Source organism: Arachis duranensis, chromosome 1, assembly GCF_000817695.3.
Source record: "Arachis duranensis cultivar V14167 chromosome 1, aradu.V14167.gnm2.J7QH, whole genome shotgun sequence".
In the NCBI taxonomy this organism is placed as follows: domain Eukaryota; kingdom Viridiplantae; phylum Streptophyta; class Magnoliopsida; order Fabales; family Fabaceae; genus Arachis; species Arachis duranensis.
The window spans coordinates 69,946,108-69,972,204 of NC_029772.3; the positions used below are offsets into that span (position 1 = coordinate 69,946,108).

At 31.8% G+C, this 26,097-nt stretch overlaps 2 protein-coding genes across 5 annotated transcripts; one reads left to right on the forward strand and one right to left on the reverse strand.

Moving 5' to 3' along the window:
- The first annotated feature begins 3,451 nt into the window (after nt 1-3,451).
- LOC107494670 (M phase phosphoprotein 10) lies at nt 3,452-9,574 on the forward strand. Of its 3 annotated transcripts, none has more exons than XM_016115720.2 (13): nt 3,452-4,253; nt 4,819-4,874; nt 6,785-6,899; nt 6,995-7,105; nt 7,212-7,349; nt 7,587-7,655; nt 7,760-7,801; nt 7,886-7,954; nt 8,062-8,133; nt 8,225-8,278; nt 8,368-8,509; nt 8,691-8,753; nt 9,218-9,574. In XM_016115720.2, the coding sequence occupies exons 1-13, from the start codon at nt 3,543-3,545 to the stop codon at nt 9,220-9,222; spliced, it is 1,647 nt and encodes a 548-aa protein (XP_015971206.1). In that variant the 5' UTR covers nt 3,452-3,542; the 3' UTR covers nt 9,223-9,574. The 3 variants fall into 3 exon arrangements, with proteins under 3 accessions (XP_015971206.1, XP_052108241.1, XP_052108243.1); XM_052252281.1 differs by having other exon boundaries at nt 8,697-8,753; XM_052252283.1 differs by having other exon boundaries at nt 8,700-8,753.
- Nucleotides 9,575-13,716: 4,142 nt separating this feature from the next.
- Nucleotides 13,717-16,872, reverse strand: LOC107494691 (uncharacterized). Of its 2 annotated transcripts, XM_016115733.3 has the most exons (5): nt 16,319-16,862; nt 15,819-15,923; nt 14,521-14,776; nt 14,335-14,412; nt 13,783-14,131 (listed from the first exon to the last, which is right to left on the reverse strand). In XM_016115733.3, exons 1-5 carry the CDS (start codon nt 16,355-16,357, stop codon nt 13,998-14,000), a joined length of 612 nt encoding a protein of 203 aa, XP_015971219.1. In that variant the 5' UTR covers nt 16,358-16,862; the 3' UTR covers nt 13,783-13,997. The 2 variants fall into 2 exon arrangements, with proteins under 2 accessions (XP_020998121.1, XP_015971219.1); XM_021142462.2 differs by lacking the exon at nt 15,819-15,923 and having other exon boundaries at nt 13,717-14,131; nt 16,319-16,872.
- Nucleotides 16,873-26,097: the final 9,225 nt, after the last annotated feature.

Sequence of the window (26,097 nt, forward strand, 5' to 3'; positions counted from 1 at the left end):
TCAATTCTTTGGCTAGCGATAAACCCTTAATAAAAGGAGTATCAATACGTGGTTAGACTTGGCAGGAGTTTTCAAATACGCAGGTATCGGACCTGTCCATACCCGGATGAAAGGGTAAAACTTGACTCGAGTCGGGGCAGATTTTGCTCAAGATAGGTATCGTCGGGTTTAAGGTGTATCTGCCCCAAATATATACATATAAACACTTTTTAAGAATTAGGATTTGCCTCACATCACACATGATTCATAGCTTCAGTCTATACTCTATAGCCATGCAAGATAAACTCAATCATCCTCACCTAAAATCTTCTTCTTCTCGACTTCTTCACAAAAAACCGCATAGCTCCTGTCATATTGTTGCTGAGTCCATCACCGCTTACCTATTCACAACTCCCATCTTCCTTCACAGCCAGAGACGGATCCACGTTTAATATAAAGGGGGCATTTGCCCCCACAAATTTTAAAATAAAATAATACTTATATACATATATACCACTTATTATATTATATTTGTCTCAAAATAAAATATAAATAGTTCTTTTGTATTTTATGTTAAAAAATATTTTGTTAAACTTAACACATAATAATAATTATATTGTTAAATTTGATTTAGTATGAAAAATAAATAAATACACTCAAAAATTAGTGATAATTAATTATATTATATTAGTTAATTAATTAATAATTAAATTAAAACTTAATTTTCTAATTAAATACAACTTAAATTATTAGTGATTTTTTAAAAATTGTTTAAGATAAAAAAATATATTATCTATGTATTAATATACTGTAATTATTTTGGTTAAAAATTTTATTTATACTATAAAAATTATAATAAGTAGATTTGACAAATAAGTAAAATAATTGTTTAAAAATATATATAAAATAATATTTAGTCATGTTAAAAAAAAGTCCTTATCAATATTTTTTGTTATTTTAAATATTATGCTATGCGTATGAAATTATATTTTTATTATTTTAAATATTATAATAATGATTGTGTGTATATTTCTAATTCTTATCAATATATATTAGATAGTTTTAATTTTAAATTTTGAATATATCTAAACCAATTTAGATTGGCCAAGTGATCAACTTAGTCATTCGCTTAAGTAAGTATTGAGGGTTCGAATTCTGTCTCGTATGTATAGCAAATCGTTGCCAGCCAATTGTAGATTTTTAAATGAAATTCAAATTCATGACGGATTTGTCCTTAACTTGTTGAGTATTGTGGGAAGCAAAAAAAATATCTATACCTAAATTTTATTATATTTTTGTCCCCATTACTAAATTTTTCTGGGTCCGTCACTGTTCACAGCTTATGTCATCATCGCTGCTCATCCCGTTACCGTTGTTGTTGAGCCAGTCGCCACCATTCTCATGCGAGTTTTTTTTCTCTAGGTAAATTTTCTTCTCTCTCTCGTCTGTTAAGTTCCTCTTTTCAAACATTGATATTTAAATTATAAAAAAAATTGATTTTCATATTTTATAAAATATCATACTGGCGGTAATTGTAAATATGACGCTACTTAAAATTAAATAAAGTAACATAATATATATATAAAAAATAATATTTAATCATATTAAAAATAAAAAAGGTCCTTATAAATATTTTTTGTTATTTTAAATATTATATTATGCATATGAAATTATATTTTTATTATTTTAAATATTATAATAATGCTTATGTGTATATTTCTAGTTCTTATCAATATGTATTAGATAGTTCTAATTTTAAATTTTGAATATATCTAAACCAATTTAGATTGATCAAGTGATCGACTTAGTCGTCAGTTTAAATAAGTATTGAGGGTTCGAATTCTGTCTCGTATGTATAGCAACTCGTTGCCAGCCAATTGTAGATTCTTAAATGGAATTCAAATTCATGACGGATTAGTCCTTAACTTTTGAATATCGTGGGAAACAAAAAAAATATCTAGACCTAAATTTTATTATATTTTTGTCTCCATTACTAAATTTTTCTGGGTCCGTCACTGTTCACAACTTATGTCATCATCGCTACTCATCTCGTTATCGTTGTTGTTGAGCCCGTCGCCACCATTCTCATGCGAGTTTTTTTTTCTCTAGGTAAATTTCTCCCCCCCTCTCTCTCTCTCGTCTGTTAAGTTCTTCTATTCAAACATTGATATTTAAATTATAAAAAAAATTGATTTTCATATTTTATAAAATATCATACTGGCGGTAATTGTAAATGTGACGCTACTTAAAATTAAATAAAGTAACATAGATAAAACAAATAAAAAAATAACTTAATCTTGTATAAAATTTACCTATAAAATTTGGTACCAAAAAATAAATTTAATTTTAGTATATTAATAATATAAAATATTTTATATAATCATTCAATTCAATTAGATTTATCTATTTAGGTCATTATTGAAAATAAATTTAGGATACCAACATACAATTACTTTAAATTAAGCAACAATTATCAATACTATATAAAAGACACGCTATTCCACTAAGAATGATTGCCATAAGGAATAATTTTCCAATTTTCTATACTAATATTAGAAAGTTTATATAATACTATATAATAATATTATCATGATCAATACTATATGATATCAAAACAAAAAAAATACTGTGCTAATATAAATCATTATTGTAATTTGGTACCGTGCTAATATAATAATATTAATATTATATAAATCATCTTTGTATTTATTTTTCTGTGCGTATATAATATTTAATTAACACATTAAGATGTATATAATATTTTGTTAATACATATATAATATAAAGTGATTTACAAATTATTATTAATTCGTATATAATGTATAATTAAATTTAATGAATTCAATTAGAATAAACAATAAATTATTTATTTTATTTCAGACTTTATAAATGAATAAATTAATTAACTAATATAACAAATTATAATTAATGTAGTAAAATTAATTAAGTAATATATATTATAATAAATTATATTAATATTTAAATATCTGATCAAATCAATTAGCTGATATAATTAAGTCATGGTAATAAATTATATTGAATGAGTTGGAAACACTCTCCAGAGCATGCTACGTCAGCTCCATCATTAAGTGCAGACATTCGATTTTTATATAATAGAATAGATAAATCTGACCGTTTTTGAAGATTCAAAAAGTTATTAAAATAAGAATATGTATAAATAATTACGAAGATTTTTTTCAGGTACACGATTTTTATATTTTCCTATTTTGTTTATTAATTATTTTTGTAGTTTGATGTTTAAAAATAAAAAGAAATAAACATTCTCATTTCTTCTATTTTTTTATTATTTATAAGAAAATGAACAGATTCAGATTTATATTTCGACCTATCACTTAAAAAATATGAAGACAAATATAAATATTTATGAAATTTAAGTAAAAATTATCTTTTGTAAATAACTAAAATATATTTTAATTTATATATAATTTTTTTTAATTAGGATATTGAGTTTTCGGCTTTTAGTCAATTCCTAGCTTCCTAAAACCCTAAACACATTCCCCGCCATCATTCTTTGGTTACTTTTCTTCTTACTGCACTCACCCATGGCAGACTCAAAAGACGCCGGCGAAGAAGCCCTACGGCGTCTTATAGCAACATTCCAACCTTCACTCCTTGCACCCAACCCCGCCCTCTCGGAAACTGCTCGTGCGGCGTCGCGCCACCTCTTCTCCGCCCTCAGACCTTTCTGTCCGAAATCGCCGCTCGATCAGCTCCTCATCGATGGTTTCGACGCCGAACAGATATGGCAGCAGATCGATCTCCAATCGCAGCCTCTTCTGTCCTCCCTCCGCCGCCAGGTGAAGCACTTTGCCAAAAATCCTGAGGAGATTTCGAAGCTGAAGGTTCCTTTGGGGAAGAAAGTGGAGAAGGAGCAACGAGAGGATTGGGTGGAGGAAAGCGACGGTTTTGATGAGGAATTGGAGGATGATGAAGAAGGTGAGGGGAAGGGAGGAGAAGAGGGGATGGATATCGAGGATGAAGACGAAGAGCAGGGTCGAGAGAGTGACAATGAAGAAGAGAGCGAGGGGGAGGATGAGGAGGAGAAAGGTGAAGATGGTGAAGCTGGTGATGGTAGAATTGAGGATAAGTTCTTGAAGATAGATGAATTGGCTAAGTACCTAGAGAAGGAGGAGGAGAATTTTGAGAAAGCCGAGGAAGACACGAGAGGTAAGAAGGGTGCTGATGATGAGGAAAACACTGAAGATGATGATGATGGCGAGGAGGAGGAGGAGGAGGAGGAGGAAAGTGATGAGGTTAGTGTGTTATTAGTGTAGTTTTCGTTTTCTATTCTCTCTGTCCGTGTGACTGATAATTATAAAAACCAAGATTTAACCATGACTGTAATTTTAGAGAGACGCGAGAGTGAAATCCTATCGGTGGCTTCTGTAACTGGATAACCAGCACTGAAAACCGTCTTTACATTGAATTAAGAATTCGGCAGAAAATGCAAGTGGTTATTAACAAAATAACTAGTTATTGATACTCCTATGTAAAATTATGTATTAGAAATTTAAATAAAGAAAAAGGTAGGTCCAAGTCCTTGTAATCCTGCCAAATGGTGATTCAACATAGATTCTACATCTTGGAACCAAGCCAATTTTGGAGCTATGTGTAGCTGCTAGAATGCATATAGTCTGGAAGCTATTGGTTTTTGTTGGTTTATTTTATCTTGTTATTTGTTGCATAAATGATTGTTACTGCTAACTGCATATTGATAAAGTTCAGTTCTTGGTATCTGCCTATCCGGTTTGCTTGTTTATTGTTTTAATTGGTTTTTAGATCAATCGTTTCTGACTTTGTTCTATTATGTCTACATAGGATGCTGAGTTTGGATTTGGCGACGAAGATGCAGCAGGGGACATGGAAAATGCAAGGTGTTTATTCTTTTCCTTACATGAGAACCCAAATGATTGGTTTGGATCATGATATAACTGAATCTGTCATTTCACTAATGGGCCAAAAGAAATGCACAGATAAAAGCTTTAAATTTTTGTATTTAATCTTAATGATCTATTTTCCACATTATTCCTAAATAAAATTCTTGTGTCATGATCTGGCAAAAGTTGGTAGGACTTCTATACCTATTGTAGTAACTAGTAAGTATAAAGTATGTTTTATTTTAATGTTTAATGCTTGTCACTTGACAATATGATATAAAATTGCCTGATTAACTTGTGGAGCAATCAAGCCTCAAAACCCAAATTATCTTCAGCTGATGATGCAGAAAATTAGTCAGTTAACTTTGTTACCTTCATACTTTGAAGGTTACATGCATATATTCTCCTTTGTTTCAACTGTTTTACCTGCATTAGTCCACGTTGATTGCATTTACTGCAAAGAAAATCACATTTTAAATGATAACTAATCCTGTTTACCCAAGCCTGGTACTAGTTTGTAAATTCTGGATCAGCTTCTTCTAAGCTGAATAGTTTGTTGGCACTTGGTAGACCATGAGTCCATGCTGGCTGGGTGTGAAACATGGAATTTCCATTTGCTGCTGAGTGTTAGCATAGTGTTCTATTCCCTTCCTTTTTAATCTACAAAACAATAAAAAAAGGATAAAATTAAAAAGGGAAAAATCTGCAAAGTTGAAAATATTTTGGTTCCTTTACCTTCTATTTCCCTTTTTTTTAGTTTACAAAACTGAATTTTTATTTTAAAAAATAATCTGCAAAACTGAAATTGAAAATACTTTGATCAAGGTGAACTGGAGTTTTTTCATTTACATTGTAATTAACCTTAATTGCAGCTTGAGGAATCCGAAGGAAATCAAGTTAGCTAATTGATGCCCTTTACCATTAACTCTTGAGTCATAGGAGCCCCATATTTCCTTTATGCCTAGTAATTTTTGTAGGATATTATATATTTTTCATCCTTAGGTGTGGATCTCTTCTATGGTGTCTTCTTGACTCTTGAGCACTGTGGTTGGGATGAGCAGTTTATAACTCTTGCTTAGGTTTTCAGTATTTAACTTATCACTATTTACCATGTATTTATTCTTTGGGTTGTCTGTGATAGATTTGCTTTAATGGTTTCCTTCAAGTGTTGTTATCAATCATGTATTATGCAACTGGCTCGCAGCTGCTGGTCAATTTTGCAACTCTTTGAATCTATCTATCTCTTGCATGTAACTAAAGGGACTACCTCTAGTGCTACATAACACTTCCGAATTGTAATTAAACTAAAATATTTCCCGTCCAAATTCCAAATTGCTTTATCTCAAAATAGGTTTTAGTTACTTGCTCAGTAGTCCGGGTTACTACTAAATGCCACTTGTCTCCCCTACCTGTTGAGAATAGTAAAGATAGTGTTCAAGAAAAGTCTCAAGAAAACAAACTTCAGTTCAAATTAGTTTGTTAGATGTTGAGCTTTCTGTTCTGATTTCTTGGGTAACATGTCTTCGGGGACTTCTATTATAAATAGAGACTCTCTGGTGTAAAGGGAAGATACACTTTAATGCAATTGTATCGCTCATTGAATTCACAAAGTTCATGTCTAATCTCTCTTCTCTAGTTTACGTTTCCTCTGCATATTTTCTGTTTAAGAGTATCACTCTTCACACTACCCTTTGCTCTCTCACCGTGCCTTCCGGATAGAAGTATGTTTGTCACTTATTTGGAAAAACAAAGTAACATTTATTTAATAAAATAATAAAAAAGAATGAAAAAATTAAAAGAAACAAGAGAAAAAAATAAACCCATGAAATCATGGTAGACTTACCAATCTAGATGTTTTGCATAATATTGGCATTCTAAGTTTATCTTTTGGGTCCATTGCCTTTTAGGTATGAAGACTTCTTTGGAGATAAGGGAAAATACTCAAAAAAAATGAAAGCTCAATTGCATCAGGAATCTGAAGGTTCCGATGAGGAAGATGATGATATGGAATTTAAGAAACAAGTACAACATTCTTTATACACTCACAGAAACACCCACATCCACGATGAGATTAATTTTAAAATAATTTATATTCTAATTTTTATTTGTGCATATAGAATAAAGGGACTGCTTCTACTCATCAAAAGCAACTGGAGAAAATTCATTCGAAGATAGAGCAGATGGAGAAAGCTAACTTAGAGCCGAAAACCTGGACTATGCAGGGTGAGGTAATACAAGAGCCCCTTATTCACAACCTGACATTTTGTTTAATGAATTTACAGTCCATCTTTGTCAATCTATGGATGAGATTATTCTTTCCCGATTCTATAACAGGTAACTGCTGCAAAGAGACCCAAGAATAGTGCATTGGAGGTTGATCTAGACTTTGAGCATAATGTCAGACCTGCTCCTGTAATCACTGAGGAGGTTACAGCTTCAATTGAGGATATGATCAAGAAAAGGATCACTGAGGTAAGTTAACGTGTTGAAGTTATTTGGTCTCAGACTTATACTATAACGCACCTTGTTATCTCCACAAGGGTGGAAGCAGATATTTGAATGGTGATAAATATATTGACTATCTCTAAAAAGCTGGGTATTTTAAGATGATAATTGAGAGACTATGAACCATTAATGAGTGAGCTGGTGGGATTTGCAAATGGTCTACAATATATGTGGTTTTTTAATTTGGATTTTTGTATATTATAGGGGAATTTTAATGATGTCCAAAGAGCTCCTAAATTGCCATCTAAAGTGCCACGGGAAGTTAAAGAATTGGTAAGCCTTCATTTTCTGAAATAAATATATGGGGTTCGGCTTCTTATCCAGCTATATTAGTTTATGTTGCTTACTTGGGCAAATCATGTTGGTGATGATTACAGGATGACACTAAAAGCAAGAAGGGTCTTGCAGAAATTTATGAGGTCTGTATTTCTTTTGCTATTTTCAATTCTTAATGTCTCGACATAAAAAATTGACCTTTAGTTACTGTTTTTGCATGTGGACAGCAAGAGTATGTTGAGAAGGAGGACCCCACTTCTGCACCATTGTCATTCAGAGATGAACAGAAGCAACAGGTGGAAGTCTCAATTGCTTTACATTATTTTCTGCTTCCATTACTTGGTAATTTTTCTTTTTTCTGAATTCTGATGTGTTCTATTGAATGCCTTTTATTTGTGATCAGGCAAGCGTATTATTCAAGAAACTTGGACTGAAATTGGACGCCCTTGCTCATTTCAGTTTTGCTCCAAAACCGGTATTATATCATACTGCAGGTTGCCCTTGATAGATATGCAGATCACTAGCTATTTTTTGTCGTCTTAATTGGCTTGTGTTGAACTTGGCAGGTTATAGAGGACATGTCTGTTCAAATTAATGTGCCTGCTCTGGCAATGGAAGAAGTAAAGAGCTATTACCTTGCAATATCAATTTAATTTCTGCTTCTTCCAGCTACTAGTGTCTTACAATGTGATACACTTTCCATGGGCAGATTGCACCTGTGGCTGTCTCAGATGCAGCTATGCTGGCTCCGGAGGAGGTGTTTGAAGGCAAAGGTGATATTAAGGAAGAAACAGAGCTTACAAAGGAAGAGAGGAAGAGAAGGAGAGCTAATAAGAAAAGAAGATTTAAAGGTATGATTGTCTGCAATAAAGGTGCATCGTCTGCCTGGTGACTATACCATGATGCATAGTTGCATTAGCATACCCTTTGTGTGATAGTTTTAGGAGGAAAGCTACCCAGCATTTTGTTAAAATTATCCGTGGACAGAGGATTCTCTTTTCAGTATCATTATTAACAATGTTTATGGTTCAGCTGCAGCAGTAAAAAGAATGGGAAAGAAAGTGCAAGAGGGTGCATTGCCTAACCAAATGAATGGTAATTTCTTTCATATCACCTGTTCGATATGAGAAATATTGCTTTAATGTCACTTCTACTCTTGAGTGTGCCAGAAAGGTTAACTCTTTATTAACACTGGCCACATTTTCTAATAGAATGAGACTTGGTTATTATTAGATTGGCCATTCTATACTGAAATGTAGTTGGTAAAAGATTTGACCGGAGGTTCTTTTTTCAGTCATAATTACTTACAAGATTGAGCCTGGCCAAAAAAAGCTATTTGTTGACTCCAGTTATGCCTAGATAGACTTTTACTCTTGTTGGGTACAAATTAGATAATAATACATCCATGATTTTTCCCTATCAGGCAGAGATAGTTGGATAGTTGTAGCCGCAATGAAAACATGGTGGATCTCTATGGAACGAACCTAGTCAGTTATATTTAATCAAAAGATTTTCCTTTAATTTCGTAGATTCTAAGGTTGATTCCTTGGTGTTTGCAGGCTAAGAACAACACAGTATTTTATTTGATTTATTTGCTGAAGCTGCACAACTGACAAACACAAGTTCAGGGGGACCCTGTGGTGGGTGAAGTAGAGACACTGGTGGCTTTTTGATGTCAACCATGACAAATGAGCAAAACTTGTCGTTGCAGTGGGCAGATGAAGAGCGCTATGCGGCTGCCATTTCCGTTGTTTCCGTTGTTCCTTTAGTTATTTGTTGATATTTACGAATTTGGTTAGGTTTTTCTGTATGTACGGTTACTTAATGTTATTACAGTCCACTTACACATCCAAATGTTTTTGGTAACCAAGTCCAATCAAGTTGGCCCAAATTTAACAAAAACTACTTTCATTACACTGTGTATACACATGCGTTTCAATAACGCAACACATCTTTCATCGTCTTCATTTTTGTCTTCGCGTTTTTTCTTCTTCGCGTTCTTCCTTCTTTTTTGCGTTTCTTCTTCGCTTATTTCTCTCAATCATCATTCTTTTATTGCTATTGTTGCTGTATTTTTTTTCTTTTAATTGAGATTCATTTGGATCTAGAAATGAATTTGATGTATTTTTATTGATGATTGAGTCGTTTTGATTGTTTGTTTAGAAATAAAATAATTTTGGTTCGGTTGTGTGTTAATTGAGGTTCACTTTATGCTGATGATAAGTATTGATCAAATTTTTTATTCTTTAAGTAATTTTGATTCATTTCTTAGTTTAATCGAGATTTATTTAGATTCAGGAATGAATTGGATGTATTTTTGTTGATAATTGAATCTTTTTGACTGATTGTTCAAAATTGTACTAATTTTGACTCATTTGTGAATTAATTGAGGTTCACTTGATGTTGTTGTTAAGTATTGACCAAGTTTTTTATTCCTTAAGTAATTTCAGTTCATTTCCTAACTTATTTGATGTTCATTTGGATTCAGAAATGAATTCGATGTGTTTTTGTTGATAATTGAGTCTTTTTTATTGTTTGTTTAGAACTAAAATAATTTCGGTTCATTTGTGTATTAATTGAGGTTCACTTGATGCTGTTGATAAGTAGTGATCAAATTTTTTATTCCTTAAGTAATTTTGGTTTATTTCTTAGTTTAATTGAGATTTATTTGGATCCAGGAATGAATTGGATGTGTTTTTGTCGATGATTGAGTCTTTTTTATTGCTTGTTCAAAACTGAACTAATTTCGATTCGTTTGTGAATTAACTGAAGTTCACTTGATGTTGTTGTTTAGTATTGACCAAGTTTTTTATTTCTTAAATAATTTCGAGTCATTTCCTAGTTTATTTGAGGTTCATTTGGATCCAAAAATGAATTCGATGAGTTTTTATTGATGATTGAGTCTTTTTGACTATTTGTTTAGAACTAAAATAAATTTGGTTCGTTTGTGTGTTAATTGAGGTTTACCTGATGCTGCTGATAAGTATTAATCAAATTTTTTATTCCTTAAGTAATTTTGGTTCATTTCTTAGTTTGATTGAGATTTATTTGGATCCAAAAATGAATTGGATGTGTTTTTTTTGTTGATAATTGAGTCTTTTTTACTACTTGATCAAAATTGAACTAATTTCGATTCATTTGTGAATTAACTGAGGTTCACTTGATGTTGTTGTTAAGTATTAACCAAGTTTTTTATTCCTTAAGTAATTTTGGTTTATTTCTTAGTTTATTTGAGATTCATTTGGATCCATAAATGAATTCGATGTGTTTTGTTAATAATTGAGTCTTTTTGAATGTTTGTTTAGAACTAAAATAATTTCGGTTCATTTGTGTGTTAATTGAGGTTCACTTGATGCTATTGAAAAGTATTGATCAAATTTTTTATTCCTTAAGTAATTTCGGTTCAATTTTTAGTTTAATTGAGATTTATTTGGATCTAGGAATGAATTCAATGTGTTTTTGTTGATGATTGAGTCTTTTTTACTACTTGTTCAAAACTAAATTAATTTCGATTTATTTGTGAATTAACTGAAGTTTACTTGATGTTGTTGTTAAGTATTAGCCAAGTTTTTTATTCCTTAAATAATTTCGGTTCATTTCCTAGTTTATTTGAGGTTCATTTGGATCCAGAAATGAATTCGATGCGTTTTTGTTGATGATTGAGTCTTTTTGACAGTTTGTTTAGAACTAAAATAATTTCGGTTCATTTGTGTGTTAATTGAGATTCACTTGATGCTGTTATTAAGTATTGATCAAATTTTTTATTCCTTAAGTAATTTCGGTTCATTTCTTAGTTTAATTGAAATTTATTTGGATCCAGTAATGAATTGGATGTGTTTTTGTTGATGATTGAGACTTTTGACTGCTTGTTCAAAATTGAACTAATTTCGACTCATTTGTGAATTAACTGATGTTTATTTGATGTTGTTATTAAGTATTGACCAAGTTTTTATTCCTTGTATTTCGGTTCATTTCCTAGTTTATTTGAGGTTCATTTAGATCCAGAAATGAATTCGATGTGTTTTTGTTGATAATTGAGTATTTTTTACTATTTGTTTAGAACTAAAATAATTTCGGTTCATTTGTATGTTAATTGAGGTTCACTTGATGCTGCTAATAAGTATTGATCAAATTTTTTATTCCTTAAGTAATTTCGGTTTATTTCTTAGTTTAATTGAGATTTATTTGGATCCAGGAATAAATTGGATGTGTTTTTGTCGATAATTGAGTCTTTTTTACTGTTTGTTCAAAACTGAACTAATTTCGATTTGTTTGTGAATTAACCGAAGTTTACTTGATGTTGTTGTTAAGTATTGACCAAGTTTTTTATTCCTTAAGTAATTTCGATTTATTTTCTAGTTTATTTGAGGTTCATTTGAATCCATAAATGAATTCGATGTGTTTTTGTTGATGATTGAGTCTTTTTGATTGGTTGTTCAAAACTGAACTAATTGAATAAAATATAGTAGAATCTAATACAATTGAATAAAGTGATAATGAATAATTTCATTCTTTTTAGCTAAAAAATTTGGTCAATACTTATCAACAACATCAAATGAACCTCAATTGGCATACAAATGAACCGAAATTAGTTTAGATTTGAACAACCAGTCAATAAGATTCAATCATTAACAAAAACACATCATATTTATTTCTGGATCTAAATGAACCGAAATTACTTAAGAAATAAAAGATTTGGTCAATACTTATCAATAGCGTCAAATAAACATCAATTAACATAAATGAACCAAAATAAAGTAAAAAATGAACCGAAATTATTTAATGATGCCATCAAAGAAAATCAGATCCAATAAAGATATTTGCAAAATATTGGTGTTATTGGTGATGACGATAACAAAAAAGGAAAAGAAAAAGAAGAAGACGCAACACTGAGGAAGATGAAGAATCTGTGTGTGCGAATTTGGAAAAAGAATTCTGCATTCGCGAATTTGGAAGAAGAAGAAGAAGAAGAGATGAAGAAGAAGAGAAGAAGAAAAAAGAAACAGAGAAAGAAATGCGTGGTTTAAAAAGTTGTTATAACAACTTGGTTAGAATTAGTTAAGTATTTTGTTTCGATGTTGAACTTTATTCATGTTATTATGACATTGGCTAGGTGCAATTTTGTATTATTAATTTGATCCCTCTGTTGTGCCCTCACAAATATTAGGGGTATGATTCCAGCATTCCCATAAATATTTATTGCAGTTTCATGTAGCTTTTTTAGATAATTTTTTACTGAGAAATATAAGAATTAATTTTTAATTAGTTAATATTAATTAGTATTTTATTTTAATTTTTTAACATTTAAAAATTAAAATATAAGGTTAAAGGTTTAGAATTTAGAATTAAAATAAAAAATAATTTTAAAAAGTTTATATTAGCTGAAAATATTCGCTCTTTAGTTGAAAATTTTTTACTGCTATTCTCGTATTTTAATCGCATCTGCCTATGCAGTGCTAGGAAAAAATATTTTCTAAAAAAAAATTGATAAATACGGAATTATATCGCTATTGAATCTGTAATCATCATGTGTGTTTTTCATAATTAAATTCTTATTTTATTTTACTAATTTTTTTTTCATTCTAAAGGAATTTAATCCATATTAAATAAAAAAATATTATTTTAGTTGGTTGGAATGACTTTTTCTGTACGTGGTTGAGAATTTGTCAGCAGTTTTTCTTTTCATGCAGACCCTTTTAGGTGATTATAAACTTGTAATTTATGCTGTTCTTGTAATTCCAGAAAAAAAAAGGAAAGGAACAGTTAATTGTTGGGGTCAGTTTAATATTTTTTTAAACCTGGTAGTTAATTTGGATCATAATAGATGTCCGCAATTTCACCAAACCAGTTCGAAAGAAAAGAATGGAATAAGAATTCCATATATTTCTTTTGTCAGCAAACAGCTTTAAACTTTTTTACAAGTCAATGGCCACATCAATGTCGCAGATTTCACCACTATGATTTTGCCTCAAGACACGGTAGAAACTAGGAGTTTAGAGCCTGAACCAAAATCCCACAAAAATCTAATGGTGGGGGATGATTATCATTCAAGATACTATTGGCACTGCAACAGACTTTATTCATACCACAATAGCCTCATAAGTCATAATAACAAGACTAAACATAATAACAAACTAATAATAGCATTATAATTTCATATGGAAGAACTGTGTGACTCAACTTGGTCAACGAAATTATTTAATTAATACAACTGTTTCTCCTATTAAGTGAACATCAATGCCATTCCATTCCAAGTGGTGTCACATCCTCCATTGCATGATTACTTGACCACCCTTAAAAATATAAACAAGAAGGCATGCCTGTGTAGCCAAATAGCTTTCATTTGTGTAAACTGCTTTCAAGCCTTTCGATTGCAGCACTAACACCACTTTTTATGTCTCTCTTATCTAAGTTTTCATTTGCAGCTTGATTCCCTTCATTAGCTTTTTCTATCAGCTTCAAATGGAGCCAACCTGCCAACGTATCATGAGACAAGACTCTCAACAAATATAGTGAAAACTTGGTTGAATATGAGAGATTGCTACCAGGTTGAGCATCAAGTGATGCTTCTAACAGCATTATATTCAACAACATATTATATATGAAACTTATGTATCTGCAAAAGTCACATTAGCAATCTGAGCTGACAAAGTATCAAGAAATATAGCTGTGCTACCAAGAGGAAAGCAAAATGGTGCTCCCAAAACTGATCCTAGCATCATATTCCTAGCTCGCCAACGTAGTGATCCTGGCACTAAAAAGGGAAACAATCTATTAATACAATGAAATGAATGAAAAATGAATTGTTTTTGTGATTCAGTCAATGTTATAAAGAGTCTAGTGGCAGAGTATCATTTCTTACATATTAAACCAAAAGCTGAAGCAGTAGCTGAACCAGCACCAACAACATTAAAAACATCATGCACACCTCGCTGCTCTGCAAGTAGATTTTGTAAGCCATAAAATGCAGCAGTGAACATTCCAAGGCGTACCCCTCCAACTATTGAGCCCCGTGTAACCCTAATGAACCGTTTCTCCATAGCATCTCTCATCAAACGATATTGCTCACGTTTGTCTTCTGTACTTCCAAGCTTCAATGTCACTTCTGCATCCTTGCTCTAGCAAAACATTAGGAACTTATAAATACCATGACTAAAATTGGATAATAAAGAATAAAAACCTCCACCTTCACATACTTGACAACAGAATGTTTAATCAACAAAGAAAAGATAAACCATAGCACTATGTTCATGGGTTTTGTTTCTCTGTCTAAAGAAAATGCTAGCAAGGTTTATTTTTGCTTTCAGATATTAGCATTCATTCCATCTATTGATTATTGAAGTGGGTCAGGTATTTATCTCCTCAACTTCATAGCAATGCATTAAAAGGAAAACAAGCTTATACAAACAGTAGAAAAGAGTGAAACTTCACATTAGATGACATGAATAAAGAGGATATATACTATCTATTGTGACAAAACAGAAACATCTTTGCATTCATTTAAGAAAGTAAGTACTCAGTTATTCTTTGTACTGCAATTGCAATTCAACAATTAAAACAACTCCAGCCTTTCTAGCTTAAGCTCTTGAAAACCTACAAATGGATCAAGTATACCTTTATGCCAGCCTGTTGACGGGATTAGACAATCTTTTGACATATTTTGGTACACTAATGGATTGGTTTACACCTTCCTTCTGATGTTACTAGTTCCCTAAGAAAATAAATCTCATCAAGCAAGAAGGATTGAGCAAAAACTCTAACATTTTTTGGATTATGAATAAACAATATCAAAGATAAAGTTCAAGTACATTTAACTCTAAATAGTTTCTTACCATGTTATGGAAGGTAGCTTAGCGTTATATACAAGTAGTTTTTCAAGGAAAATAAATCCTCTGCATCCACAAAAAAAAAAAAAATTCTTTCGACATCAACACCAAAGTGTTATTCATGACACATCTAACAGTATGCAAAAGAAGATCACTTTTATACATGGAGTTACACGCAACATTGAATTCTATAATGTAAAGAATGAAATCCATGATTGTAGTCTGGATGTTAGCAGTAACCCCTGTTTTGTATTCAGCATAAAACACTCTCATAGCCATATGTGGGGAAAAAATGAAGAAAAAGGAATCGAGGCCTCTTGTAATCAGAACTTACAACAGAAGCAGCTGCCTCCTTGCTACCGCCGTATAACATGCCAGCAAATATTCCAATAACAGTTGTTGTACCCCAGTTAACAGTTCCCGCTAACTTTGGGGAGGCCTGGTAAAGGAAATTAGATAATATCAATGAAACTAATAATTGAATGAACTCAGGATGGTGAAGGAAAACACATTTCATAGTTATCTTCAGGAACCTAGAAGAAAAGGAAATGGGTCCAAATCAATGCTTTTCCCAATTTACTAAATTATTTCCAGTATACCAATACAGATTGACCTAGGGTTGATCAAATACATATTCACTATATTAATATCTTTGTGCAGTGGCAAGGAAACCAGTTCACTTACCAATACCTTCATATAAACAAGGAAATTCTAGTGAACCCTACTCAAATTCTTTGCCTAATGCAACTATATCAAATATTGCAGCTAGATCAATTTAAGAATAATAATGATATAAAATTGAGGAAATAAAGAAAGATGTGAGGAGTTTCGTACAATCGGTGCGGGGGATTCTGCGTCGTCGGTGGCTTCCATGGCGGTAAACGCCGTAAAATGGAAACGGAGTTGTGTACGGAGAAATTAGTTAAATTAGGTAACCGAATTGAAGTGGAAGGAGCTCTAAATTCTCAATTTCTCATCGTCAAATCTGCCCGCGTTCTGATCGGCGTCGCCACTGCCAGTCGTGACTCGTGAAAACAACTTCCTTCCTCTTGTCAGTCGATGTCACCTTTTGTTGTGACACCGGCTTCTTCGCCAGTCCGTTCACCCGAGTTTTTAAAAGTGTATTTAGACGTAAAGATCAATGTGTCTAAATTTAAAAAAAAAGGCCATTTATAGTGTACAGATGTAGAGATACAGATATTCTAATTGATTGAGGGGCATGTTAACACTCAGCAGTCAGCAGTGTGCTAGTTGGGAGAAACCGAGGAAGCAGCTTGGCAGAAGTTGCCAGAGCTTGTTGTGGTATGTATTAGGGCTGGCTTGTGATAGAGCCAGAACTTAGTCAACGTGATTAATTGGTAACTCTGTAAGCATAATTTTACTTCTTGGGTTCCGATTTTTTGGGTATGCCCTATTGACTATTGTACTTTTTAATGGATTTATGATACAGAATTCTTCGGTTGTTACCGGTACACAAATGTAAGTATATTCATGAATTTGACTATATGTGTTGCTTGCAAGGTTCTAAAAACCGAACCGGTCATCGAACCATTTTGATTACTGGTTTATTGGTTTATAAGTTCAATCGATTCAACTATGGTTGAACCAAAAAAAACTATTTTATAATAAAATAATAAATAAAATATAAATAAACATATAAAAATATAATTATAGTCTAATGTAAACTTTAAAATATCATTCAAATTAAAAGTACTATATAAACCAGAATGTTATAATCTCATTTAAATACAATTCAAAAGTCAAAAAATAAAACAACCAATCAAACATAACATAGCAGCATCAAAATGATCCAAGTTTGTCATCAATCATCAAAATTCTCCATAACTTGCTGCAGATTTGCGTCATTGATATCATCACCTTCATTTCCACTACTTGGACTAGAAAATGCAAGCGGTGCAGCATAAAATGTACTACTACTACCACCACCACCACCTTGATCTAAATCAGCATCAATCTCATCTAACAAAATATAACACATTATCAATAAATTAAAGATAAAAGCTATTGTAATTTATTGTCTGATCAATAAACTATAATACTCAGCAGGACATGAATTGACCATCTTTTGCTTCTGCAAAGACACAAGCAAAACAATTTTTATTGAATTAATTCATGTTTTTATTCTTCTCAATACATAAAGTTCAATAAAAAAATCTAGCAAGAGAAATGGATTGAAAAAATATTACCCAACCTAGCAAGAGAAATAATATAAATAACCTTCAGCATCCAACTAAATACCATAACATACATTTAGCTTTATAGAATGTAGAAGTAAGGACTAGATCCACTATTTACCACAAATTTATGCTTGTGATTAGAAAGAATGGACTTCAAACTTCCAACATGCACATCAGGGACAAAATCCACAATAAGTCTCCCTGGAATCAAATGATACCAATGTCTCTGTAAATGGATAAATGGAAATGTATTTTATTCCTAAACACTTTAGAATTGACTACAACTCATGGGAAATGAATAGATTCAGAAAAATTATGTATTATGCGATAGTGAGATATTACACAATATGATTTGTAAATGAATTGTATTTGTAAATTATTATCATTCCAAGCTCTCAGTTCCATACAATAATTCACTTCAATTCTATCATATTTTAAGGATTCCAAATTCAGTAAAGAACAAACAACAAAATTATTCAAAATTATTCACAATTAAAGAACAAACAACAAATGAAAATGCACTACCTGAGCATCATATGTCCCAACCCTCTAGGTAGGGATATCCAAATTATAACTTAAATGTGGCCGGCCAGATAAATCCTGGACAAGGTTAGGAAGAAGGATGTAAGTATTAAGAACAAGCAAATTTTTTTTGAGAAAAATAAGCTTACAACAAATGGGAACATAATTTACACTTGAAATTTCTAATTACAATTCAGTAGCCTTGTATGCATTTATTGCTTGAGAATGCATGAGCCTCAATACAAAAACTAACTGAACTTCAACAGTCCCAAATTATTTTTATGTACATTAATCAGCATGATAATATCGGATCGTTGAATTTGCAAATGTAATACCAAACCTACTCCAATTATCATATGCCTAAGCAAAGAAAAAATCACACCTTCTCCCCTAATAATAAGAAACAACTAAGCATTGTCCCACTATATGGGATCGATACATGGATTAACATCAATGTGTTCTATAATGAAATTCTATTCACACCATTTAAATTTAAACTTTGACTAATGCCTAATGATCATTTTTGCAATTGGTATGCAAATTACCAGTGAAACGTGTATTAATGCTTCATCAAGTGGTGCAGAGAAGTCACCAAACCGATTAATACCCTTCCCATCACCAAGAGCCTATAGCAAAGCCTGAAGATGGAGTAATAGACAACACTTAGATTAAACATAATAGTTAAATGCAACTATCATTTTTTTTTTTAAAAAAAGTGCATAATTAGATGGAATTGTGCCAGAAAAATTGTTGCAAGAGAGATTCAACCACCGCAACTGCTTCAATTCTCCAAGCACTCTTGGTATTGTTACATTCAACAAATTCCCACTAAGATTAAGAGAATAAAGAGCTCTGAATAACTTGAAGTCAGAGGGGATGCTTCCTTCTAGTTTGTTGTTTCTCCAGTTCAATTCCAACAAGTTAGGTAACAGAACAACTTCAGCAAGGTTCAAATCAAGAATTATAAGAACCAAATCAATCAATTCATAGAACCAGAGCATATCAGAATCAATATTCAAGATCACTAAAAATCCTAAATCACAGTAATAACTAATGATAACAACAATTGAAGAAGCAAGATGAAAAATTATAGATTAACTAACCAATTAAAAGTTTAAAACAACAATTACAGTTAAAAAAAACTTTTAAAGAGAGCAGAGATTGTAGTATCGTTGTGAAAAATCCAACTCGACCGGGGTTAGTCAAGGGGGAAGATGGGGAAGATGAACGTACTTACCTGCTCAATCAATTAAGGAACGAACTAGATCCTTCAAGACAAAGCACAGAGCGGGACAAGGAGCACGACGGTGGGGCTGACGCGGTGGACAGAGGCGGCATGGGGGACAGTGGCTGCGCGATGGAGGAACGAGGCTAGACCCGTTGCAGCGATGACGGTGGCTTCGAAGTTCGAACAACGGAGAAGACGACCGGCGAGCAAGGCGGTGGCTTCGACGGCGGTGGCTGGACGGAACAGGTGTGGGAGTGAGGGAGGAGCTCGAGTTCGAGAGGAATGAGGAGGAGGGTCGCGTGAGTGAGAGAGTGGCAGAGTGCTTCGTTTGGATTTCGGGGAGAGGTTCACGTAGTTAGGGTTTCCCGTTTCCCACAATCATCGAAACGGCGCCGTTTGGTGAACTTTCTTAAAAACCGGCCGGGTTTCGGTTCGGTTTGACCGACCGGTTCTCAGCCGGGTCGATGGTTCAATAGCGATTTTTGAATTTAGCAGTTATGGCTTCTAACCGAACCGGTTTTCAGAACCTTGGCCTTAACTATCTTCATTTTCTTTCATTCTACACCGAACATAAACCCAAAGAAAAGAAAAAGAAAGGCCGAGAGAGAATGTGATGCTTCCATGGAAACCGTGAGTTTCCAATTCTAATTTCTTGCGATCCGTAACTCCAATAAAAAATCTATCCGATAAAAGTGTTTGTATCGTTCTCCTCTACACGTTGACGTTATTTTTGTTCGGTGGAAGCTGACGGTAACGTAGCTCTCCTTCCTTTTGAGTTCGGCTAGTTGGAGTTCTAAGAGGCACAGACAATTTCTGACGTTTTTTTTCTTCAGCAGCTCGGTCAAAAAGCTTCTCCAAAATCTTCGTTGACTTTGATTTCGTACGGAGGTAGGGGATTTATTTTTTTTAAAGTTAAACATTTTTAATTTAGAATGCCTACAAAGTTAATTGGATATTACAAAGTTAATTTATATATAGAAAAAACCATATTTATAACAAAAAAAACAAAGGGAATTGAGTGCCCCATATCAAGCGTAGAAGTAAGCTCAATTGAGTGCCCCATCCTCTCTCATCTCCAAAGTACTAGCAAACAAAGGGAATTTCTTTAATTATTTCTTCTCTTTCCTTTTTTTGGTTGTGAATTATATTCTCCACGAGATGCAATTATCTTCCACTTGGAAACATCCATATTATATAGAAAAGATGTTAAATCTTCATTTCCACTAGAATCTATTTTATCACAATTTTAAATCCAAGACTTTGATTAGTGAAAACTAACATGCACCAAAAGAGTTAGTTCCCACTGGTTAAGGAAACATGTTTGTTGGAATTTTTTAATTTTTAGGTATTAATATAAATTTTAACTTTTATTGTTTAATGTTTAATATTTAGTGGAATCAGCTAATTTATGAACGAAAGAAAAGTAATTATTGAAAAAGACTAAATAGTTTTTACAGCTCATCCAATTTCAGCAAAAAAGTTTCACGTTTTTCACAACTTGAACAGTCATAAACTTCAATTCTGAATGTTTCAGGCTAACAAACAACCACTGAATTTCATAGAAAAATTTAACCAGAAACGTTAAGAAAACTAGTCAGATCACAGCTATTGAGTAACAAAAGATGTATTTGTCAATAAGAACCTGAGAAGGATGCTAGGGGAATCAAAAAAGGAATTCATTGAGAATGTAGTTTGAATGTTTGAAAGCATCTAAATTTAGTATAGATCTGGAATCATTTCATCTCCAATTATAAAAATTTAATCGTGCAGAGTTGCTAACTTCACAAAACAAGAAAGCCCAACATTTTTTCATCTATTAATTTGTATAAAAAGAAAAGGAAAATAAAAAGAATAAAAAATATCTCACCAGTTTCGACCGAGAGCCTCGTCAGCACGATAGCCGATGAAGATTTCAAAGACCTTATTGACATAGATGATGGGGAAATCAGGTTCAAGCGCATCACAAACAACAAAGGAGGCTGGTGTTGCTGGGTAGAAGAAGATCCCTGGCTTCAAAGGATAGAATAAAAACTTCAACTCTCCAAATAACCAAAAATCAGATTATCAGTCATATTACAATACTCAAATAATCTGCACTTACCTTCAGCAGAGAAGCAATCCAACCAGACCAAACCAGCAGTAGAGGAAGGAAAGCCGAATCGGACTAGCAGAGGCAGAGCACGAACGCAGAGGACGAGCACCACCACAAAGAGGAGCAGAGCTGACGGAACGGTGACCACGAACGGCGACGACGAAGACCACCAGACCACGACGACGACGACCACACCACATGACGACGGCACACAAGACGGGACGAAGACCACAACTCCACCGCACATGACACAATGGCGGAGTAAACGATGGTAGCAGAGGAGAGGAGACGAAGACGAGGCGGACGGTTCACTAGTAGAGACTACGCCGGTGTTTCATCTTGCCGCAGGAGCTCCATTGTCCTTGGTAGAGTAGACGGCACAGAGAAGAGTGAGGCGCGAGTTAAGGGGTGAGTACTTAGGCTATGTTTGGTTGAAAGGAAAGAAATAGAGAGGAAAGAAATATAAAGGAAAGAAAAGAAAGGAAAGAAATTGAGTGGATTTTTATTTTCTTTAGATGTGTTTGGTTGGAAGGAAAATAAGAAGGAAAGAAATGTTATAAAAAGACAATTTTATCCCTATATTATAATATATATTGAAAAAAGTGAAGGGGTAGTATTGGAAGTAGAGAGAGAAACATTAGTTTTCTCTCCATTTTCTTTCCAATGTTGGAGAGAAAAAAAATTGGTGGATCCCACCACTTTTTTTCCATCCATTTTCTTTTTCCTCAATTTTCTTCTCCAACCAAACAACAAAAAATAATCATTTTCCTTCCTATTTTCTTTCTTCCCTTTTCTTTCCTTCTATTTTCCACTCAAACCAACATAGCATTAGGGTTTTTTTACTACTTCACCCTTTTATTCAGCAATTTGGTATCTTAGTTTTTTTTTCTTTGATATTTAATTATTGTTCTTTATAAATATAATTTAATTAAATTTTTTTGTGCTTTCACAAATTAAATTTAAGTTAACATTAAAAATCTGATTATGAATAAAAATTATATATTAATTTTTTAAAAAATATAAAATAATATTTATAATTTTAAAAAAATTAAAGAATATAAATAATATATAAAAAATATTAATTTTGGAAATAAAATAAAATTATTCTAAAAAAAATTATATAAACAAATTTTTTTTATTCTCAAAGTATTTAATATATTGAAAAAAATTATTATAAAATATATTTACATTTTGTGATAAATAAATAATTTGTTACAAACAATGTTAAATTTTGTGATAAATTAATTTTTTGTTTCAAAACAATTGGAGTTTTTGAAACAAAAAAATATTTTGTTACAAAACAATTAGAGTTTTTGAAACAAAAGGATATTTTGTTACAAAATATTACGAATTTTTACAATTTCTTTTTTTTCGATACAAAATATTATAATATTTCGTAACAAAACAACAGTTCGTTACAAAAACTAACATAATTTGTAATAACAAAAGTTAGGTTGTTATAAAAAATTAGCATGTTTTGTAACAACTTGTAATATTGTTACAAAACATTATTCTTTTGTAACAACCATCAATTTTTATTACAAAAAATTATTTTTTTGTAACAATTTTAAATTTGATACAAAATTTTTGTTACAAAGGTTCCATTTTCTTGTAGTGATGAGAGATTAATTGGTGGAATTAAGCTTGGATTGAGATTGTGAAAATGTGATTGTTGTGGAATTGAAATTTACTTAGTGATAGTGGATATTGTTACAAGCTTGTTTGAGAAATTATTGGTTACTGGATATGTTAATTTGATCGGATGTATTGAGGTGAGATGTTGTGGTTGAAATATGGTTATGTGGTTGAGAGATTGTTAGTATGACTAATTTTGTGATTAAAATCTGTTTTGAGTTTAGGAATTTAAAGAAAACTAATTATTTATCTAAAGTAGAAATAAAAGTATTTCCAAAGGTTTAACAAAATAGTTTTACTAAGTAAATTGATTATTTGCATTAAATTCATTACTTTTACGGCATTTCCATTCCCTACTGAGAACGTGTGGTTTGTTCTCACTCCAAAATCTTCCACCCTTTCAGTGACAGGTTTGAAGATTCAGTATGAAGTTGCGAACGATTAGTAGATTTATTTGTGATTCCTATTGTTTTTACAGAGTTCCGTCGCCCTTGTTTATTCAGGGTTTTTATTTTATCTAGAGGGATAGGTATTGTATTTGAGTTTTATATTGAATTTTATTGTATAGCATCTATTATTATTAATAATTATGTGATTATTATTATTTGAAGATCTTTTGTTATGTGATTTTAATTACTAAAATCAATTTTCTGAAATTTTCTTAAAAACTGAAACGCGATATCGAACTAAAGGTTCAATATTAAATTGTTAATAAGGAAAACATGTTAGTAATGCCTTACTTTTGGCACGATCATGATGTGCTAAAAGTTAGGATGTTACATTATGGTATCAGAGCAGTTCGTTCCTATTAGAGCCTTGGAAATGGATTGACTATGCTTCATTGCATACTTTGAGTGTCTGTCATGCAATAGGACTTGTCTTAATGACAAGAGTTTGAGTTTCAGATGCATGATTGTCTATTGATTAATACTGTTAGTCGACGTTGCATCTCTCATGGTATTAGGTCTGGCCAACTTAATACTAATGATTTGTGTATACAGAAACACTAGTGGATTATCATAGATGAAATAGAATTAATAGGTGATGCGAATTACGGGTTTTGGGAACGTTAGAAGTTGCATCTCGGGATTGCTCGGTCACGTATCTTGTTCTTCCATGGTTTATCTTGAAGTTTTATTTGGGGTTTTTTTTTCTTGGAAATAGTGAACTAATTATTCCCCAATTTTCTTGTTCATATGCTATTTTCATTTGATCTTAACTGCATATGTTTACTTGAATTCCCTGATATATCTGCTTTTCTTAAGATACGGTTTGGTTCTTTTCCTTCATGTCTTGCATCTTATGTATATCTCATTCCGATTGAATTTGGTCCTTTTGAAGTTCTTATTTCAAACCTTACATTCTGAATGATTCCCTGCTTGATAGTGTTCTTAAACATTCTCTTGAATTTCTATGAACTCGGTCTATAAATTTTGTTCTTCTCTTCCTAAGTTTGATATCCTTTTAGGTAACTCAAGCTTGTTTTAGAGTAACATGCGATTCTTTGGATATCTACCTTGTGCTATTTAAACTCCTTTTGTTGGCTCATGTATTCTTTGATGTAACTTTGAACTCGTTGATGCATCAAAGAGAAACGTAGAAATCTTTGTGAACATTTTCCTTATTGCTTGTCCTTTCTCTAAGGTCTTGTATCCTTTTGAGTGACTTGAGACTTGTTTTGGTGACACATGCGATCGTTAGATATGGCAAGCGATATGTTAGTTCTTTAGGATACGTTGTGCGGATGCGGAAGGTGGAGTTTGTAAGTGTGTGATGTCACAGGATGTTGAGGAGCTTGATTCTTGTGAATGAGTTTTGTTGATGTTAGACTTGTGTCTGTTAGTAAGTTGTGGAATGTTTGATGAGGTTGAGAATTCGCGGAGAATCTATTTAATATGGTATAGTTGAAAATGGTGAAGTTACGTCATGTTGAAGTTTAGGCAGCTGAAGCTCTAAAGTTGGTATGAATTCAGTGTGCAAACGATATACCCATCATTCTAATACCAGCCTTATATCGAGCCTATCTTGTGTTTTCCGCTTTCCGCCAGACTTTTTTCCTATATTTTTAAGTCATAAGAATATCCTGGATTTGAAAACTGTATAAGTATATTTAGATGTTGAGACCTTAAAGCTTCTTCCTTATATGTTACATCTTATATATGTCAAAATATTTTGCTTTTTTTTTATTGTGTTCAAAGGTAAAGTTAGTTTGAACTTCTTTCATCTTATATCAATTTTCAAAGACGAAAATTTTTATAAGTGGGGTAGGATGTAAGACTCCAAATTTTTAAAAATTAAATAATTGACTATTTACAAATTAATTATATTATATTGAGATGTAATTTTTAAAAAAATTATTTTTTTAACAAAAATAATTAAATACAATTTTATGATTATTAAAGTTTAATTTAATTATTACTTATTTTATTAAATTTAAATTATTTATCAAAAATTATTTTGATTAGACAAAATTTAAATTATTTATTTATTTATTATTATTATTATTATTATTATTATTATTATTAAAAAATATTTTGTTACAAAACAATTAGAGTTTTTGAAACAAAAGGATATTTTGTTACAAAATATTACGAATTTTTACAATTTCTTTTTTTTCGATACAAAATATTATAATATTTCGTAACAAAACAACAGTTCGTTACAAAAACTAACATAATTTGTAATAACAAAAGTTAGGTTGTTATAAAAAATTAGCATGTTTTGTAACAACTTGTAATATTGTTACAAAACATTATTCTTTTGTAACAACCATCAATTTTTATTACAAAAAATTATTTTTTTGTAACAATTTTAAATTTGATACAAAATTTTTGTTACAAAGGTTCCATTTTCTTGTAGTGATGAGAGATTAATTGGTGGAATTAAGCTTGGATTGAGGTTGTGAAAATGTGATTGTTGTGGAATTGAGATTTACTTA

Coding starts and splice junctions, on each gene's coding strand:
- LOC107494691 (XM_016115733.3), bottom strand. CDS start 16,357: ATGGAAGCCACCGACGACGCAGAATCCCCCGCACCGATT. Junction 14,777..15,818: donor AGGAGGCAGCTGCTTCTGTT/GTAAGTTCTGAT, acceptor ATGTTTTGCTAG/AGCAAGGATGCAGAAGTGAC. Junction 14,132..14,334: donor ACCATTTTGCTTTCCTCTTG/GTAGCACAGCTA, acceptor ATACGTTGGCAG/GTTGGCTCCATTTGAAGCTG.
- LOC107494670 (XM_016115720.2), top strand. CDS start 3,543: ATGGCAGACTCAAAAGACGCCGGCGAAGAAGCCCTACGGCGTCTTATA. Junction 4,875..6,784: donor GGGGACATGGAAAATGCAAG/GTGTTTATTCTT, acceptor ATTGCCTTTTAG/GTATGAAGACTTCTTTGGAG. Junction 7,955..8,061: donor GAGATGAACAGAAGCAACAG/GTGGAAGTCTCA, acceptor ATTTGTGATCAG/GCAAGCGTATTATTCAAGAA.